At 41.8% G+C, this 21,265-nt stretch overlaps 1 protein-coding gene across 2 annotated transcripts in view; it reads right to left on the minus strand.

The window, feature by feature from the left end:
* The window catches only part of LOC122549455 (sodium/potassium-transporting ATPase subunit beta-1-interacting protein 3-like), a 475,134-nt gene that overhangs the window by 241,150 nt on the left and 212,719 nt on the right, over positions 1 to 21,265 (minus strand). For both annotated transcript variants that reach the window (XM_043689300.1, XM_043689301.1), the window contains exon 2: positions 387 to 524. In XM_043689300.1, coding sequence (XP_043545235.1) covers positions 387 to 524 — 138 coding nt within the window. The remainder of the gene's footprint in view (positions 1 to 386; positions 525 to 21,265) is intronic.

Consider the following 21,265-nt stretch of genomic DNA (forward strand, 5'->3'; position numbering starts at 1 on the left):
TTCCAGCAACACATTTTCAGCTCTGATCTCCAGCATCTGCAGTTCTCACTTTCTCCTTAATATGACAGCAGACAGCTGAGTTCAGCACACCCCCAAACCAAGTGTGTTATTAGAGGGAGCTCAAAGTTGGATGAGGAGAGTTGGGTTAGCCATGTGATCCATTTTATGTGTCCACCCCCAACCTCTATCCAAAGATTTGCCCCCAGGTGGGTTAGGTAATATCCAGCCTGTGAAGTGTTTAGAGACATAACAGAGTAGAGGTACTCCATCATTTATGAGCAAAATACAAACAACCATTTTGACGTCATTGCTCTCTTCATAGTTGCACTGTTTGCTAGAAAATCAATCCGATATTTTATTTTGGAATTTGCACGTTAGTAACTTACCACCACAATGTAGCGCGGCCTGTACTGAATTGTCCCAAACAGGCCCAAAATGACCACGATTATATGAAGGAAATTCGCCAAAATGGGAGCCCACTGGTAACCCAGGAAATCAAAGATCTGTCTCTCCAATGCTGCCAGCTGGAAAAGAAGCCAAGAAAATGCCGTTTAGAAGTTGTAAGTGGAGTCATTCATATATTCAATGCATTTACAAATACAGTTCACACATGCTCACACTAGCACTGACATTTTAAAGTAAGTTGAAAGGTGACAGGACGTCAAATGGGTGAGGTGACTGCCCTTGACATCATGGTAGCATTTTACCACATGTGACATTAAGAGATCCTAGCAAAACTGGAGTCAACGCAAGGAGAATGATAAAGAAAAAAACACAAAGACAGAACCTTCCAGGACCTGTTGTTATGAATCCACTATTCCTTCTCTTTGTTGCTTCACCAAGGGATTTCTTGAAACATGGTTCAATGTGCATTCCTGAGTCTGGCCTCAATGCCTTTCAAAGCTAGGCAACTCTGCATGTAAGCCATTCATCTCCCAAAATATAACATTAACATATAAGGCTCTGGTCAGGCCACATTTGGAGTATTGTGCGCAGCATTGGGATCCATATCTCAGCAAGGATGTATTGGCCCAGGAGCGTGTTTAGAGGAGACTCACGAGAATGGTCTCGGGAATGAACAGCCTAACATTTGAGGAATATTTAAGGAATCTGGGTCTATATTCAATGGAGTTTAGAAGGATGATGGGTGATCTAATTGAATACTAAATGGCCTGGAGAGAGTGGATGTTGGGAAGATGTTTCCAGTGGTAAGAGAGACCTGAGGGCACAGCCTTAGAGCAAAGGGAAGACCTTTTAGAATGGAGATAAGGAGAAACTTCTTCAGCCAGAGCGTGGGGAATCTATGAAATCCCTTGCCACAGAAGGCTGTAGAGGCCAGGTCACTGAGTATACTTAAGACTGAGACAGATGGGTTCTTGAGTATCAAGGGGATCAAAGGTTACAGGAAGAAAGTGGAAGAATGGGGTTGAGAAACTTATCAGCCATGATTGAATGGCGGAACAGACTCAATGGCTGAATGGTCTCACTTCTGCTCCTATGTCTTATGGTCTTATAAATGTTAACTAAAATATTGCATTTTGATGCCTGACTCAATTGTCTGTTTTCAATGATTCTGACTAAAATGGTAATTTCAGTTTAGATCATTTTGTTTGTTTCACATTGGTTTCCTGTACTTACCTCACTCTGTGGTCAGGTGATACTGTTGCAAGTTGAATATTAATGTCTATTTTTTTAACCACTATCATAGCAACTTAAATTAGCTTGCAAATTGACGAATTATTATTATAAAAGTTTTTAAATTCCACCCTGGCCTCATATTTTGCCAACTTCCTACAGCCCTGCACAACTTCAAATTCTCCGTGCATCCTGAATTGTGGCATCTCAAGGGGGAAGGCAATGGCCGAGTGGTATTATTGCTGGACTATTAATCCACAGACCCAGGGAATGTTCTGGGGAGGTGGGTTTGAATCCCAGATGGTGGAATTTGAATTCAATAAATATCTGGAATTAAGAGTCTAAAGATGACCAGTAATCCATTATTGATTGTCAGAAAAATCCATCTGTTACACTAACATCCTTTAGGGAAGGAAATTGCCATCCTTACCTGGTCTGGCCTACATGTGACTCCAGACCCACAGCAGTGTGGTTGACCCTTAACCAGTAGGTGTAAGCAATAAATGCTGCCTGGCTAGCTGTGCCCTCATCTCATGAATGATTTTTTTAAAAACTAACTTTAAGTACTTCACCATTAATGGCAGCTAAGCCCCAACGTTCTGGAATTCAGACCGAAAGTCTCACCTCTCTCTGCTTTGGAAGCTGCTAAGCTTTGATCTTTACTAAGCTTTTGATCATGTGTCCTGATACATTTGATACTGAGCTGTAAAAAGAGAAATGTTTACTGATAATGCTCTTAAGTGCCTCAAGACATTTGCTTCATCAAAGACACACTCCATATCCTCTTTCCAATGTCCTGACTCAACACATTCTTTACAATATCCTGCATGTCCCTCCAAACTATAAGCTCCAATTCCTCAATAAAATTCCTGGATCTGTCACACATTCCTGTTGACTGACCAGGTACCAATCTGTCTGCTGCTGTTTGACTTTTTTTTCGATCATATACTGTTGGAACATCATACTTCATCAGGTTCAATACAAAACATTATACTCATTACAGCATCTTTGTCAGTCCTTGGCAGTTAAGAATATTACCAATGGTTGATGGTCTATTTCCATTGTAATCTTTTACCCCAATCCATAATCTAACTTTTTTTTGTTTGCCAACGCTGGTGCTAGAGCTTTTTCCTGACTGCAGAAAACTTTTTCTCTGTTTCAGTCAAGTTTTATTTTTAGATTAGATTCCCTACGGTGTGGGAAAAGGCTATTTGGCCCAACAAGTTCATGCTGACCCTCTGAAGAGTAACCCACCTTCCTACCCTATATTTACCCCTGACTAATGCACCTAACACTATGGGCAGTTTAACACAGCCAATCCACCCTAACCTGCACATCTTTGGATTGTGGGAGGCAACCCACACAGACACGGGGAGAATGTCAATGTGGAGTTTGCACTGTCACCCGAGGCTGGAATCAAACCTGGGTCCCTGGTGCTGTGAGGCAGCAGTGCTAACCACTGAGCCACCATGCTACTCCAAGTTTCTGGATGTACAGCAGACTGGGCTACATTTTCTGTCTTGGGTTGGATTTGAAAGAGTATGTCACAGTACAACTGATGCAGTATCTGTTGGTAATTGCAGGTCGCCATGAGTTAGTCTTTCTAGGAAACATAGTCTTGATTCTCTCAAAAGGCATTTGTTGATTTCCATGGGAATATCATGTAACTTGGTGCTGTGAGAACAATCATCACAGAAGTTTGTTCACTGATGCCAGATTTGGCAGAGGATTTCCCAACTTTTGGCCGAACATTTCCATGAACCTTAGATTAGATTACTTACTTAGATTAGATTAGATTACTTACAGTGTGGAAACAGGCCCTTCGGCCCAACAAGTCCACACCGCCCCGCCGAAGCGCAACCCACCCATACCCCTACATTTATCCCTTACCTAACACTACGGGCAATTTAGCACGGCCAATTCACCTGACCTGCACATCGTTTGGACTATGGGAGGAAACCGGAGCACCCGGAGGAAACCCACGCAGACACGGGGAGAACGTGCAAACTCCACACAGTCAGTCGCCTGAGGCGGGAATTGAACCCGGGTCTCTGGCGCTGTGAGGCAGCAGTGCTAACCACTGTGCCACCGTGCCGCCCTAAACCTCTGCAATTCCAAGACACGATGGGGTGATGGGAAATCTTGCATGACTGTTTGATGGAGCAGCCTGCTGTCTGATGTGTACACTCAATGTCACAAGAATTTCACGATATGTTGTAAGAACTCAGGAGTTTGTCCTATGTCCTGCTTCTTGGAAGGGTTTCAAAGGTTCTGAGTCTTCACCATGTTCAGGACTTGGTTTGACCATGAATTAGCAATTCATCCAAATGACAGATAACCCCTTCCAGTCCTTCTCTAATGTCCTTTGAAACATTCCTGGAGCTGATATCATGTCGAAAGGTGGACAGTATCACCCAGTGTGATGACCATCGACGGTAACTTTAATTCTTTGTTGACAGGCAGTTGCCAAAATTAATGTCAAGTAACAATTGTGTTTTTTGCTAGCTTCACCAGACTATTGACCAGAGATGGCAGAGTGTGGATTTCCATCTTCACTGTTTCCTTTGGTGGGTGAAGCCAACACTAACTCATATTGGGCCATTGGCTTTGACCCTCCTGAGATCACTCCCTGATGTAGCATTGCTTCAATGTTGTGGTCCACCCTTTTCTTAAAAATGTGCGTGAAGTTTTCCTTTGAATGAGTATCACGCAGGAATGGCACCTGATCTCCGTCTAATGGGATGAGTACTTCTTCAATTTGCTGAGCTACTGAACAGATCTGAGAATTCTGCTCTGAATCCATCTTTCCTTCTCCTGGCTATCCAATTTGTTAACCTGACTAAAAAAATTTGAAGCTTTTCAGTTGAGTAATGAACTCCTGAGGGCTCAGCCTCAGAATGAAGGAATGACCCTTTAGAACTGAGATGAGGAGGAATTTCTTCAGCCAGAGAGGGGGGGAATCTGTGGAACTCATTGCTGCAGAGGGCTGTGCAGGCCAAGTCATTGAGTGTCTTTAAGACAGAGATATATAGGGTCTTGATTAGTAAGGGGATTAGAATTAGAATGAGCTTTAATGTCCCATGTACTCACGTGAGTACAGTGAAAAATTTACAAAGTCACTGCTTACAGTACCATCTTAGGCACATAGGTAGCTAGGTTTCAGATTGTTAGGAATAAATTAGAAAAGTAAAGAAATAAACAGTTCTGCATTTCAGACCTTCAAACCATCTTAGATACAAAAGGGAAAAAATTCAAAAAATAAAGAAATGAAATGCTCAGAATTACAGTCCTCCCAAGCAGAGAAGACTGAACACGAGTCCACATGGGGGGTCATCTCCAGATCACGTCAGGCACACCTCCAGACTACAGCAGGTCTCACCTCCATACAACTCGGGGCCTCACCTCCAGGCCACACGTGCTCACCTCCAGATGACCCCAGGCCTTACCTCCAGATGACTCCAGGCCTCACCTCCAGATGACCCCAGGCCTTACCTCCATACAACTAGGGGCCTCACCTCCAGGCCACACGTGCTCACCTCCAGACTACAGCAGGCCTCACCTCCAGATGACTCCAGGCCTCACCTCCAGATGACCCCAGGCCTCACCTCCCGACCACGCCAGGTTTCAAATTGAGAATCTCAATTTGCCGGGAGTCCACACTGAAGCTGGGAGTCCACAATGAGGCTGGGAATCTACGCTGGATCAAGGGTTATGGGGGGAAGGCAGGAGAACGGGTTTGAGAAAAATGTGAGCCATGATCAAATGCTGCAGCAGACTTGATGGGCAGAATAGCCTAATTCAGCTCCTATATCTCATGATCCTGTGGATTTTTCAATCATATTAAAGACTCTCTGTGGTTTCTCATCCTTTAAACTCCAACTTCACAGTCAACATTTCTTTAAACAAAATCTCCTGTTCCCTGGAGTCAAACAGCTGGAGGAATTCTTGTTCCAGCCAGAAGAGACCGACTCCACTGTCTGACTTGAAGCTTGTTTTACCCTCACTCACTTTAATTTCAATTGTCTAACAATTTCCCCGGGATTCTTTCATTTCTCCCAAGAATGACATTTCATTCCCTCCAGGTTCTTCAGGTCTCATGAATGTTACTTGTCCTGCTGGGTTATTTTCCTTTGTGTTTTTGGGTTTGTCCATCCTTGCTGGGGCAAACAGCTTTCAAATGTCCTGGAACCTTAATGGAGTCACACACTGTATTGTTGTCAGAACAATCTCCACAATGATGTAGCCGCTCCTCACCAAGGTGAAAAACGCGATCATAGCTGCCACCACCTTTCCCACTCTCAACCCAAGTACAGCTTTAATGCCTGTGCACCAGAAATCATTCTGCCTTAATTGGCTCACTCACTGCTACCTCAAATAAAATCTCCTTTCCTTGTCATGATTAGGACATGCCGGTGTTGGACTGGGGTGTACAAAGTTAAAAATCACACAACACCAGGTTATAGTCCAACAGGTTTAATTGGAAGCACACTAGCTTTCGGAGCGATGCTCCTTCATCAGGTGGTTGTGGAGTATAAGATCATAGGACACAGAATTTATAGCAAAAGTTTACAGTGTGATGTAACTGAAATTATACATTGAAAAATACCTTGATTGTTTGTTGAGTCTTTCATCTGTTAGAATACCATGATTCCTTTCCTTGTGTTGGGGAAAAATAAGCACTCCAGCGGTTAGGCGGTAATGTGGGGTAAGAAAACGAAAGAAAAAAATAAACGGGAGTGTGAGGGGTTCTGTTCACTCTGAGAGCTACCTCTGAGGGAGCTGGATCAGTGTGTGAAGGAGGGAGACTGAACTCTGAACTGTCTGGACCACACAGTCAGTGTATTCATTACTGCTGTTGGTGTTTCCCACTGAGGGAGAGAGTTTTTCTTTTTATCTCTCTCTCTCTTGTTTCAAAGTTAAAAATCACACAACACCAGGTTATAGTCCAACAGGTTTAATTGGAAGCAGACTAAATTAAACCTATTGGACTATAACCTGGTGTTGTGTGATTTTTAACTTTGTACACCCCAGTCCAACACCGGCATCTCCAAATCATCCCTTGTTTCAGATAGACTTTGCTTTGATCTCTTTGTTTTTCTTTATTGTTTGTTGTGATTGTTCTTTTCGGGGTTTTCTTTCTATTTCCTTTAAAAAAGATCTTCTTTGCATTTTCTCACCATGGCCTGCCTTGCTCATGACACTACTTCTGTTGGTGTTAAATCTTCCCTTGGTTGTAAAATGTCGGATAAATTTCCGCCTAATCCCCTGGCCGCAATGCAATCTCGAATCAGGTCATCTTTCAGGAGCCATATTCACAATTATCTGCTAATCGATTCGGCTCATTAGTGAAAGAGTCTCTGCTCACTCCCTCTTTAGGTGCAGTTGTTAAATGATGATCTTCAGGAGGTCCTGCGTACGGAATGAGTCCTCCATGTGATTAAAAAGTAGTTTTTACTAACTGCATTAATTTGCGGACCTTCAGGAAGTTTTGGAAATTCTGTAGCTCTTTCGAGAACAACAGTGCTAAAAAATATATTTTAAAATCTTACGAACGTAATTTCTTCAACAGGCCAGGAAACCTTCGGCTGTACCCCAAATGGTTGCATATTGGTTTCAGTATTGAATTTCAGTCATTTAAATTCGGATTACTATTTGGTCATCGTTATTGTGATTCAGAAAATGGAAACAATTTAAAAATCTTTCAGCTGTCTTAATTGAACAAGATTACAAGTATGAAGCAATATTTATAATTCAAAATTATGCACTTTCGTTTGAAAAGAAACACATTAAAATATCTGTGCTGGTACACGGCAATGTTTGTATTTTGTAATACGCTCCACCAGTTTGAGCGAGATCCTGGGGACAAAAAACATTTTGTAATGTGCACAATTTCGGATACAATTTGCAGCATCACTGATTTGCGCCTGATGTGCAGACTTTACCCTGGTGTTGCGATCATGTGACATGATATATCCATGCCTGAAAATGTCAGGCATGAGACCATCCGTCACAGAACCAGAGGAGTCCCAGCTGGAATCATTACTCATTTACTCAGCTGCAACAGCCCCAGTCCCACACACTTGGCCATCATTTCGCAGCTCAGACACCACTTCACGCCTTACCATCTCACCGTAACACCAGATACAAATAAATATTCCATCTTAGTACAGTCTGTAAGGGATTAGCTTGAGCATTACAGAATCTTACAGCCCTTTTTAACAATAAGTATACATGACCCTCACCACATCCATTCGATTGATCGAGTATACAGAGGAACCGCGATTATTCGAAGGACAAGGGCGGGCAGTATTTTGCCCGGTTAATCGAATTCCAGATAATCAAATGATGGATAACATAGTTGAGCCAAGCATTGGGACATTGCGATCTTGCTGAATAATCCGATATTCGGATAATTGAATGCCAGCTAATCGAGGTTCCTCTGTAACTTGTGTATTTTGTAAAGGGTGAGGAATACTGAGAACTTCACCTCACACAATAATTGACCACAGATTCCTCAGGGGAAAGTGACGGCTGCAGATGCTGGAGAGTCAGAATCGAGAGTGTGCTGCTGGTCAGGCAGCACCTGGGGAGCAGGACAGTCGACATTTCAGCCATAAGCCTGATGAAGCACCACACTTTTATGACACAGTTTCTCAAGGTAGACAGCAGCGTAATGACATGAGCCAGGAGCCTTCTGTGATCAACCCAATGACTCCTCCCGAAAAGATGTTCGCCATGTTAATGGACAATGGTGGAAGACATGATTGGAATGGTCTATTGGAGCTTTCTTCACCCTTCAACCTGATTTCTCATAACACACTAGGTTCTGTGCTACTAACCATAAAGGGCAACTCATCACTGTGATAGGCAGAGATTTGTTGATCTCAAGATGAAAGTTAGGGTGAGGAGCACAGCTGAAAAGAAAAATAACCAATTCTCCTTTTACAATCAAGTCTACCAAAGAACAACATCAACCAAGGTTCAAGCAGTACCTACAATATCATAAGCACCCTAAGACATCTCACAATGGCATCATAAAGCAACGGGTCTTTGGGCAGAAATTTCCTGGCTCTGTGGGTGCAGGCTTGGAAATGAAACAGCTGGGAAAATTGCCATCATTTTCTGAATGCATGCTGACCACTGGGAATGTTTCCTGAGGCAGGCTACTCCACAGGGATGGGGTCAAATAGGTTGGAAAATGCCTCAGAGAGATTCAGTTCTTTAGCCTGAAGCCTCACGATCTCCTGCTTGCTTCAACAGTGACAACCTATTCTAGTGGGTCTGTAGAGATTAAAGAACTATTGAGCATCTGATTGGGCCTGCAGTATTGGAAGTCACCACCATCCTTAAAATGGATGACAAGTTTGGACAAGACTAGTTGGCAGGCTACAATCTGGTATGTTATGCTGATTGTCTGCATAAGGCAAGTGCAGAACAGGGATTCCCATTTGGGTCCTGAATTTGGTATCACAAAGTCCATGGTAAATTCTAGCCCATCAGGTGAGATGACCATTAACTTGACCAAACTCTTACAATTTAAGGAGTGTCTTAAAAAAAACAAAAGTGAGATTTAAGGAGTCAGAGAAATGGAGGGAGGGATTCCACAGTTTAGGGTTTGTTCAACTGCTATCAGTAATAACTCAACATCATGCTGGTTATTAAATATGGATCGTCAATTTTCCAATTCCATCATCTAATTTCAACATTTGAAAAGGGAAGTGAAAGTCATGAAGCCAATGTATGATAAACAAAGACAATCTGAGACAAAATAAACATTTAATCAAAAGGCACCAAAATTCAGTCAGGCGTAAAGAATTATTTACAAAATCAGAAATCGATGGAAAAGCTTAGCAGGTCTGAGAAGGGTATTCTCACTCGAGCTGAAATGTTAACTCTGATTCCTCTTCACAGATACTGTCAGACCTGCTGAGCTTTTCCAGCAACTTTTGTTTTTGTTTCTGATTTACAGCAACTGCAGCTCTTTTGTTTTTTTTTTAATTTTGTGAAGAATCCTTTTCATTTCACAGCTTTCTGGAAGTTTCACATATTGGGACAAGGCCATCTGAAGATGCTCCAGCTTGAGAAGACAGTGATGCCAGACATGGGAATACAGATGAACTGTATTTTAGGAAGAGAGTTTTTGGTCAGAACAGAGGACGAAAATGGATTTGTGGAAGAGAAACAGAAGTCTTAGTCTCTCATTCACTCAGCCTCTCGAAAAACAATCGCCAGTGATAAAGAAAATTGGGGAACTACCATCGACTGAGAATCCAGGAATATTTACAGATTTTGCCATTGCTGACTCCATGAGATATTCATCAAACAATTATGGTCTTGGGTTAAAATCTAATACCTTAAGGCCTCAAAGGGGTTTTTTTTGCACATTTATTATCTTCCTATAGTTTTAGAGAGTCTTTAAACTTTACACCTGTGTTTGTACCTGTGCCTATGTGTTTGATGTGTGTTATTCTTTTTCTTGGGGTTTGTAACTAATAAAATCCCTTTTTCTTTCAATCAAGAAAGTTATGCAAATGTTCCTTAATTCTGACAAATACTTTTATTCAAAGCTGCATTCTGAAAAGAATTTGAAAAGTTGTTTGTGACAGACTGACAGAAGGGGTTAAAAAGAAATGACTGATTCACCCCTCCCCACCTGGTTGTAACATCGTGCATTGAGATATGCAGATGTGTGGAGGATTGTGAGTTTGTTGGAAACTCTAGAGTTAGGAAGGGCCTAGCCCTGGAGGGATTTGGAAACAAGGATACAATTTTAAAATGAAGATGTTGCCTGGCTAGAAACCAATGTAGATCAATCGACAATAGGAACAACAGATGAATGAGACTTAGTGGAAAGACATGGACACCAAAGATTTGGGTGTCTTCAGGTTTGCAGAGGGTAAAATGCAGGTGACCACCTAGCAATGCATTGGAAGGGCGAAGGCTGAAAAGAGAACAAAGGCATTAATGAGGATTTTTGATGACCTTCAACAGGACAGAAGTCAGATGATGTTACAGAGTGGAAATAGAAGGTCTGATTAATGGCACAAATATAAGGTCAGAAGGTCATCTCAGAAGTCAAACCTGAAATCACAGTTGCACACAGTCTGGCTGATGGCCAGAATTTTGGTGAGGAAAAGTCAATAGCTATGGAGCAGAGTTTGGAATATGACCAAAAACATTGTCTTCACAATATTTGTTGAGAGAAAATTTCTGCTTATCCTGTACTGGATATTAGATAAGCTGTCTAATCATTTAGTAACAGTGGAGGTTCTTTGGCTCATTGGTTGACTTTTGGTGAGGATGGATTGGGTTCAAGTTTCACGTTTACTGCACTCAATTCTCTGCCAACACTCACTAATTAAACTTGCATGTGCAGAATGGTAATTAAACAAGGTGCAAACATATTTCTGGCCCCCACAAGGCTGTACCTAATCATCAGTGACTATCTTTAAAAGGGGAGTAATGGAATAAAATTAAACAATAAGCACTTGTCATTTTAGACCAACAATGAGACTGAATGTACCAAACAGCAAATGGACTGAAAATTAAACATGAGCATTAGTACAAATTTATAGACATGACAAATATCTCTCAATCCCCAGGGTATCCATAGAAACTTAAGTAAATAAATGAGAACCCAGCAGGAAAACTAAACTATTGATGCCAATGAAAACAGTATATAAAATAATGCTTTAAAATTGCATGTGCTTTTATTTATGTGCACATGTCTACGTCATGTAGTCCAATGCCATGCAGTGCTATGATGGATGAGCTGTCCCATTATCCCTAAGGTTAACTCTAATGGAATTGTCCTACATTCCTCACTCTAAGATGGAAACAAGGCTACACATTTTGAAATATGTGTGTCATTACAGAGAGTGATTTACAATGCGCAACAATATCTTATATTCAGTACAGAAGACTTCATCAGTTCCAGTTCTTCTATAGCCACAGTTACAAACATAAATGCTTAAAAATAAATAGCTATGGTGACCCTGGATTCAAACAGCAATCACAACCGCATTGGTTAGCAATCTTGAATTGTACAATGTTAAATTGTTTTCATGCATGAATCCAGAACCAAATATATACCCCATCAAGATGTCATTAAGTTCATTTTTGACAAAACAAGAAACCAAATCAAGATCCTATTCTGAGTTAGCTTTCAATGACTAATTGAGGTTTATGCAGCATGAATGTTTAAATACAGCACTGCTACACTTCAGGAAATGTTATAAACACTGGAAAAGTCTCCTCTGAAAGTCTTTGTCAGATTCGGCCATATCTGATTGCTACAACCATGGACATTTATTTAAAAGATATATTTAGCAGCACATTTTTCTGAATTGTTTACGTTAATTTCAACTTAACAGGGAGCTACTAACTCGGAAAGTAATCATAGAATAAGTAATCATAAGCCCTTCCTCATTCCTGAAGAAGGGCTTATGCCCGAAACGTCGATTCTCCTGTTCCCTGGATGCTGCCTGACCTGCTGCGCTTTTCCAGCAACACATTTCCAGTCTTTAAAATAAAGCTCAACATTTCATTTGCCTTCCCGAGTAATAGCCAGACGTGATTTTGTTATTTTGAGAGTTTTGTGATTTACACATGAGAACTACCAAATTCCTCTGTCCTGCATCTTATTGGATCTTTCTCCATTTCAATAATATTCAGTTCCTCCATTCTTGTTGTCAAATTGCATAACCTCACATTTTCCCACAATTTATTCCATCTGCCAAATTTTTGCCCAATTCTTTAATTTGTCTGTATCCCTCTGCACACCGTGTCATCCTCACCACTTGCTTTCCCAACTATCTTTGTCTACTATACTTGGCTGCCATACATTTACTTTCCTGATCTAAATCATTAACATGTTTTATAAGCTGTTGTAGTCCCAGCACTGAATCGTGTGGCATTCCACTAATTAGATTTGATTTGATTTGACTGGCATTTGACACACTTGCCTTCATTGCTCAGACCTTTGAGTATAGGAGTTGGGACGTCATGCTGAGGTTGTACAAGACTTCGGTGAGGCAGCTCCTGGAATATTGTGTCAAGTTCTGGTCACCCAGTTATAGGAAGGGTATTATTAAACTAGAGAGGGTTCAGAAGAGATTTATCAGGATGTTGCCGGGTTTGGAGGGTTTGAGTTATAAGGAAAGGCTGGATAGGCTGGGGCATTTTTCACTGGAGCACAGGAGGTTGAGGCGCGACCTGATAGAAGTTTATAAAATAATGAGGGGCACAGACAGAGTTAATGGTAGGTGTCTTTTCCCTAGGGTGAGGGAATTAAAGACTTTTTGGGCACATTAAGGTGAGAGGAGAGAGATTTTAAAAAGACATGAAGGGCAATTTCTTTACAGAGGGTGGTTTGTGTGTGGAATGAACGTCCTGAGGAAGTGGTGGATGTGAGTACAATTATAATGTTTACAAGACATTTGGATAGGTACATGAATAGTAAAGGATTGGACCAGGAGGATCAGGCAGGTGGGACTAGTTAGTTTGAGATTATGTTCCGCATGGTTTGGCTGGACTGAAAGGTCTGTTTCTGTGCTCTATGACTCTATGTATATAGTGAAAAATATTGGTTTGTATACTGACCAGACAAATCATACCTAACATAAATACATCAGGGTAATAGAACAGAATGCAGAATATAGTGTTACCGCTAAAGATCAACTCTGATATATGAGAGGTCCATTCATAAGTCTGACAAAAGCAGGGAAGAAGCTGTTCTTAAATCTGTTGGTACATGTTTCAAATTTTTGTACCTTCTGCCCGATGGTGTAACTGGGGGGGGGGGAGAGGCCTTTGGTTCTGTTTAATTTCAGGTTGAAATCCTGAAAATTCCTCCCTGTATCCCAACCTTTTTTTATGAGTTGGTTAAGCCTTTATCTGTGTTATTTGAAAGAGTTTCACACTATTAAAGGGTCCAGTTGTTGTGAATACTGGACAAGTCAGATCCTGACTGAATCACACATATTTTGATTTATTTTTGTTACCAAAGTGATGCTACTAACTAAAAGGATGAGACGCTGCAGTGTTCATTTACCAAGAATAAAAAACAAAAAATTATTGACAACTAAAATGACAATAAACAAGAAAAATTTCATTCCCCTTTTTTGCACAGATTAAAGTATGTTTGAACAATAATCGAAGCACTGTTTATAGATTGAACAGAAAGAACAGCTTTGTATTGAAATCTGGTTTGAAAAATCAAGAGTGAGCTGGATGAAGTAGATAGGGAGAAGCTGTTCCCACTTGTAAAGGGAACAAAACTGACACAGTATCGATTTAAACCGCTATGCAAAAGCAGCAAGGGTGATGTGCGGATTGTTCTTTCACACAGTGAGCTGTTAGGGCAGGAAATGTATTTCCTGGAAATGTAGTTCCTGGAAATGTGGTGGAGGTTCAATTGAGGCATTTAAGAGACCATTGGATTAATATTTGGATATAAATACTGTGGAGGGATATGGGGAAAAGGCAAGAGATTGGCTTCAGGTACCGATGCTCAATAAATGAGCCAGTACAGACATGATTGGCCAAATGGCCTCTTCCTGCATTATAACTATTCTGTCGATCTGTGATCCAGTACATCCTGGTACAGCTTACAAACATTGTTGCAATTCTAAGATAATTTACTCCCAGTAAGATCCAGCCCAATTCATTTCTAAGATTAATGAAATTACGAAGCAATCAAATGACATGCAATGCTATTAAATTGGAAAAGGTGCAAACACGTTACCCCAGGATGTTGTCAGGAATGGAAGGTTTGAGTGACAAAAATAGGTTGGATAGGCTGGGACTTTTTTTCACTGGAGCGTAGGAGGTTGAGGGGGTAACCTTATAGAGATTTGTAAAATCATGAGGGGTATAGATAGGGTGAATGGCAGGGGCCTTTTCCCCAGGGTGGGGGAGTTTAGAACTGGGCAGCATATGTTTAAGGTGAGAGGAGAAAGATCTATAAGGGACCCAAGGGTCAACTTTTTAAAACAGAGGGTAGTTCATACATGGAATGAACTGCCAGAAGAAGTTGCAGATTCAAGTACAGTGACTAATTTTAAAAGACATTTGGACAGGTACAAGGTTTAGAGGGACATGGGACAAGCGCAAGCAAGTGGGACTAGTTAAGTTTGGGAACATGGTCAGCATGGATGAGTTAGACTGAAGGGTCTGTTTCCAGGCTGTATGACTTTATAACTATTGAATTATAGTGTCATTAACTTCTTGTGAATGTTTTAGGGAACAATGTAAGTACAGAAAATGCTGACTTCAGCTGGAGTGAAACAAGGATTCCTTTAAAAAGAAGATAAGTGACTTCACAGAACTGTTTGTAGTGCAGCAGGAGCAGACAATGTATTCCCACAGCCTTCAAACCCCACTGTTTCACCAAATCGCTTTCCCCACCCTCCCATTAAAAAGCTCCTTGGGCTTGGGGAATGGGGCTGGCTGAGACAAGATTTTCTCAGAGTCGAGAGTGTGGCGCTGGAAAAGCACAGCAGGTCGGGCATGATTCTTGATGAAAGGCTTATGCCTGAAATATCGATTCTCCTGCTCCTCGAATGTTGCTTAACCTGCTGTACTTTTCCAGCGCCACACTCGCTACGCTGATCTCCAGCATCTGCAGTTTTCACTTTCTCTAGGATCACCTCGGGGTTTGGGATCAGACCTACCTGAGCCAGTGGACTGCTCCCATCCATTTAGAAGCTCAGCCTGTCAATCATGACTGACCTCCAACTGGGAACTTGCCAGAGAGACTTAAGCCAACTCCCTAGAGGGTGGAGTAACCTCGACATATTTCGTGTCCAAAGCTCCAGCCCTGCCCGTCCTGACTGAGTAAACCCACCTCTAGGAATGACCTGTCATCTGGCATGAAGGTGTCAATGGTGTGACCATGGATCTCTTGCTTTCCATCCACTGCCTTTTCCCTCACCCCATCCTCCCCTTCATATTCCTGTTTTCAGACTCCCAGCAAGCACTGCCTCCTCATGAGGAAGAAGATGAGCTACACCAGGTGCCTGATGAAGGAGCACCATCACTCAATCAGATTCTTACAGCCTCCAGCTTGGTCCTCCAATCAATTAGAAGGATGGCAGTGGCTAGATTGGACAGAAGCCTGCTGTTTTATTCTGGGAGACAGCATTCACATTCCCACCACTGCCACTCTTTCAGTGTTTAATGTCAACCATTAACCCACACAGTATTGATCCATGTACAGTTGATATGGTGTGAAGCTGTGAATGGTCATCTTCCTCAGTCATCAACAATCCCTCCCACTGAAAGTCCCCACTCTTCCACTAGCCATGCTGCGGTGTACGGGTTAGCACTGAGCCCCACATACATTCGAGACACCACCCACGCCCTCCACCTCCTCCGAGATTTCCGTTTCCCTGGCCCCCAACGCCTCATCTTCACCATGGATATCCAATCCCTCTACACCTCCATCCGCCATGACCAGGGCCTCCAAGCCCTCCGTTTTTTCCTCTCCAGACGTCCCCAACAGTACCCTTCCACCGACACTCTCATTCGTTTGGCCGAACTGGTCCTCACCCTAACAAATTTCTCCTTTGAATCCTCCCACTTCCTCCAGACCAAAGGGGTAGCCATGGGCACACATATGGGCCCCAGCTATGCCTGTCTCTTTGTTGGCTACGTAGAGCAGTTGATCTTCCGTAATTACACCGGCACCACTCCCCACCTCTTCCTCCGCTACATTGATGACTGCATTGGCGCCACCTCGTGCTCCCGCGAGGAGGTTAAGCAATTCATCAACTTCACCAACACATTCCACCCTGACATTAAATTTACCTGGACCATCTCTGACACCTCCCTCCCCTTCCTGGACCTATGGTCAATACTATCCAGATGATTGGGATAAAGGAATTCCAATTATACTTTTTGCGATTAGGGATACCCATAATGAATCAACTAAATTCAGTTCATTTGAATTAGTTTTCAGACATGCAGTAAGAGGACCACTGAAATCAAGGAAAAGTTGGTGAGTCAAAGTTCAAAGGTTATATATTTGGACTATTTCTCAAATTTTAGGGAGATTAAATAGAGCAGATGAGTTAGCTAGAAAGCTTTTAAAGGTAGCACGGCATATGATGAAGCTGGAAGCAGACAAGTGATCAAAAATTCATAACTTTATTCGTGGAGATAAAGTGTTAGCGTTACTACCAGTGACAGGTGAACCTTTAAAGGCAAGGTTTAGTGGATCTTATTAAATCGAAAGGAAATTGAATAATTTGATAAGAAGGGTAGATAGAAGGAAAACTCACAGAGTTGTCATGTGAATATGCTCAATTGATAGGGAAAGAAAGCAAAAGGAAAATGTGTTTCTGTTTACAACAAAGAGTGAATAGTCAAATTCGGATGATTCTGAATTTGATACTCCTCAAGTTAAATTGGACAAGGAGTAAGTTCTCAAAAATTGTGATAAATTCCAGAGGAAAATCAAAATGTCCTAAAAGAATTATGACAATCACATGGAGAGATATGCTGGGAAGATATAAGCTGGGAAGTATTAAACTGACTATGCATGATGTAGATATAGGAAATACTGATCCAATTAAGCAATATCCTCCCCACCTCACCCTAGTTCCAAACTTCCAGCTCAGCACTGTCCCCATGACTTGTCCGGACTTGTCCTACCTGCCTATCTCCTTTTCCACCTATCCACTCCACCCTCTCCTCCCTGACCTTCATCCCCTCCCCCACTCACCCATTATACTCTATGCTGCTTTCTCCCCACCCCCACCCTCCTCTAGCTTATCTCTCCATGCTTTAGGCTCACTGCCTTTATTCCTGATGAAGGGCTTTTGCCCAAAACGTCGATTTCGAAGCTCCTTGGTTGCTGCCTGAACTGCTGTGCTCTTCCAGCACCACTAATCCAGAAACTGAGTCAGAACAATATGGAGAGACAGAGGCTGAGGACCATTACTAAGGCAATGAACTTGGATGAAGAGTATTATTGGAGAACTTGTTGGACAAGACTATTAGCCAGTAGTTTTTTAATTGGAGGGTTTCTGTTTCAGGATTTTGGCCAAGTGAGCACTGAGATATATATTACAACAGATGGATTGAACAGATGGAAAACGTGGCATGATTGTCAGGATTGATGACACCCCAAGGGCACTATAGTCTCGGAAATGATTCACAAAGACCGTGTGTGAATGAAGTGGCCCTGCTTATCTACTCCTTCCCTTCTCCTCCCATGGCGATATCAATGGGCTGACTTGTAACAATAGCCATGCCACCATGATAGTGATGTGGTGCAGGCCACAGTAGACCACCATAAACCTGAGGACACTGTCTGGTGAGTACTGGACGGTCCCAAGAGTTTTTCCAAGCAGCAGAACCATTGCTGCTACATGCAGATGCATTGATCCATGATGTTCCTATTGCTGAATGGTTCTCATTGTACACATACTGCCCCCACATGGCCAGAGGGTGAAAAGCAGTCATTATTCAGATCTAGCTTTGGTATACTGGATACTTGCTTGCCCAGAAGCAGTCCTCCATGGTGATATGGCTCTCTTCCCTACTCCCGACAGACAGTTCTTCCCTTTGCTGCTGCCATTTCTAAACTGTGCATGACCCACAAGAAGGAATGGCAACAACAGTCCCCTTTCCTGACATAAGCTTCCTGTTAGCAGTTCGACCACCTTTCCTGATCTCTGTCTCAAGATCCAATGCATCACAATTGAAAATCCGAGTATATTCCAAAATTCCTCTAAGAACACAGTAAGTCCATTACCTCAGCACCAGCAACATCTAAGTCAAAAGGAAAGTAAAAGTTGGATGGAGAGCTCTTTAAATCGCACGAGTTAGAGGCTGCTCAAGCTAAATGGTTTCCTTCATGCGAATGCACCCAGACTCTGAATGAGCTCTGAATGGGTGGTACAGGTTTTTATTTCAGTGTTCCTGCGCTGTAATGTTCTTTGTTCTTTGTTGGAGGCTGTTTTTGTCACAGTCTGCCTGTTCTGCATGTTTCTAGCACATGCACACTATTTCAATAGCAATATGGAGCCGCATTTCATTGTGTATGCCCCTGTGACTCTTGCTGATGTACTGTATATAGATCTTGTATTTATCTAGCACCATGTAAGATGCAAAACAAAAATATACCTGTAGTGGTATTTGAAAAGTTGTTCGGATCACAGAGATTTAAAGAACACTCAGCATTACAACTTACATAAAGCAAATAGCCATATCAAATGTAACACATTCTTCCAAGTGACTACCATATTACAGGATAATAAAACAGCTGGTTGTAAGCAGGAAATGGATAGATACTTTGCCAAGAAAATCATCTCCTTTAGCCATATTAGAAAATGAAGGAGGTAAATGAAGATGATACTATTTACAAAGACTTGCCCAATCTCTGCCTTATAGCCAAAATCTCATCTCACACCTGCTCAGAGTAATTCTCACTATTTGAAATATTTTCAGCCTCACAGGAATCTGGCATTTCATATCTCAGTTCCTCTTTTAAGCCACTCATTGTGATCCCACAGGCCCCAATGGTTTGGGATTAGATTGAAAGGAGTAAAGCCACATTGGGATGTACTCAAGCCCTTAATGTAACTGTATAACCGCACTAACTCAGCCAAGAAGCAGACACAATATAACAAAGTTGCACTTGGCAGAAATTCTGATTCTTAGCAGATTTTGTTTTATTTTTAAATGAGGAATAATGAAGCATGTTGCATAGAAAATACATTTGGGGCCCTTTCTCTCATTCCTGTTAAAGATTTTAGTCAATAAAGCATAGATTAAATGTAGCCTCTCTTTATGTGAGAGGGACATGCTTTTTAAAAAAAATATATAAATCCTACATTTCTACAATGACATACAATAATGAAATGATCAGTTGCATCAATGTCCAGAGTTTTCACAACTGTTAATTTCATTGAACCTTCTAGAATATGACAAATAAAATGAATCTGCATTTTTGGATCTTAAAAAGTAAATTTTAAAAGTATGCACTTCTTTTTCAAACATGTTGAACCAAAACAAAGTGTTAACTTTATTTGGATGGAAAATGTAGATAAGATGGCAAACTTTCACAATCACAGCAAAAAAGATACTGTGAGAGGTAATTTCGGTTTAAACTTTAAGATGTGTCCTTGGCTGATAAGACTCCAGGATGGGAGTGCGACTTGAGACAATCTGTTTCAGATTAAAGCCTTTGACTGATAAGACTACAGGGTGAGAAAAACAACAACTTTGGAGACTCTGGAGCCTTTTGTTGCAGACTTTGTGATAAGAATAATGATGTTTTTAAGAATGTGAACCTCATGGCTTGTTGGAGCCAAGGAGAGGAGGGACTTGTGCTGTATATAATGGGAGACTTTGTAAGCCTCAGCGCGCCTTTTCTTCAAGGGTGCCCGACTCTGCAGACTTGACTTGTTACTAAAATTTTGTTTTCCTGAATTTGTCTAGAGCGATTATTGGGAAGCGATTTTCGTTTCTAACAGATACCCTTACACAGTTCGAATTCGTTGAAAATTAGAGTTAATTTCTGAATATTTAAGAGACCTGTAATATGTTGAATGTACCTGGTCCAGTTTGAAAGTAAATGTTATTGTAATGTATTTCAACATTCAAGTCCTAAAGTTCAATACATCATGTAAATTACAATGTCATACACCCATCCAGATTGGTGGCCACTATTTTGAATATTACAATTACAATTTTTAGTTGTGGTATACATTTAAGGATCAGTCACTATTACAGTAAAATACTACAGCCTCAAATTTCACATTTCCAAATTCCCAAGTCCTGTTGATGATTATTCTTTGTACAGTACACTGGGTTATAAATAGGTAAAAATAGGAAAATGTGTGTCATGAAGCATATCAAATTATTTTACAAGTTTTACACAATTTCATTTCCTCAATTTTTTGGTTATAGTAGAATCTGTCTGAGCTCTATTCTAATAAACAGAATTGATATAAAGGATTAGAAATTGGTGGTGGGGAGGAGGGAACCAGCATTATTCTCACACACTGTCATGCAGCGCCTCATCCAGGAAGGTTTGGAACAAGAGTAGACCAGCACACTTGTCCTTTTGTAGATCTGCAGGGATTCACAATGCACTTCCGATACACAAATTGCAGGCCAGTGTTTCCACTAATGATAACAATGTGGAGGGTAGTTTACAGCAAAATCTGGGGCATTGTAACCACCTGTGTCATTTCAAGCTTATGGATCTGGTTCTAAGGGAACAGAGTGGTAGAGACTTGGAGGGTTACACCCGAAACATTGACTTCTCCACCTCCTGATGCTGCCTGCCTTGCTGTGTTCTCCCAGCCTCCTGCCTATCCCTCCTGATGCTGTGTTCCCCCAGCCTCTTGATGCTACCTGCCTTGCTATGTCCCTCTCCCTCCTGATGCTGCCTGCCTTGCTGTGTTCTCCCAGCCTCCTGCCTATCCCTCCTGATGCTGTGTTCCCCCAGCCTCTTGATGCTACCTGCCTTGCTATGTCCCTCTCCCTCCTGATGCTGCCTGCCTTGCTGTGTTCTCCCAGCCTCCTGCCTATCCCTCCTGATGCTGCCTACCCTGCTGTGTTCCCCCAGCCTCTTGATGCTGCCTGCCTTGCTGTGTCCCTCTCCCTCCTGATGCTG

This window comes from Chiloscyllium plagiosum, chromosome 4 (assembly GCF_004010195.1).
Source record: "Chiloscyllium plagiosum isolate BGI_BamShark_2017 chromosome 4, ASM401019v2, whole genome shotgun sequence".
Taxonomy (NCBI): Eukaryota; Metazoa; Chordata; class Chondrichthyes; order Orectolobiformes; family Hemiscylliidae; genus Chiloscyllium; species Chiloscyllium plagiosum.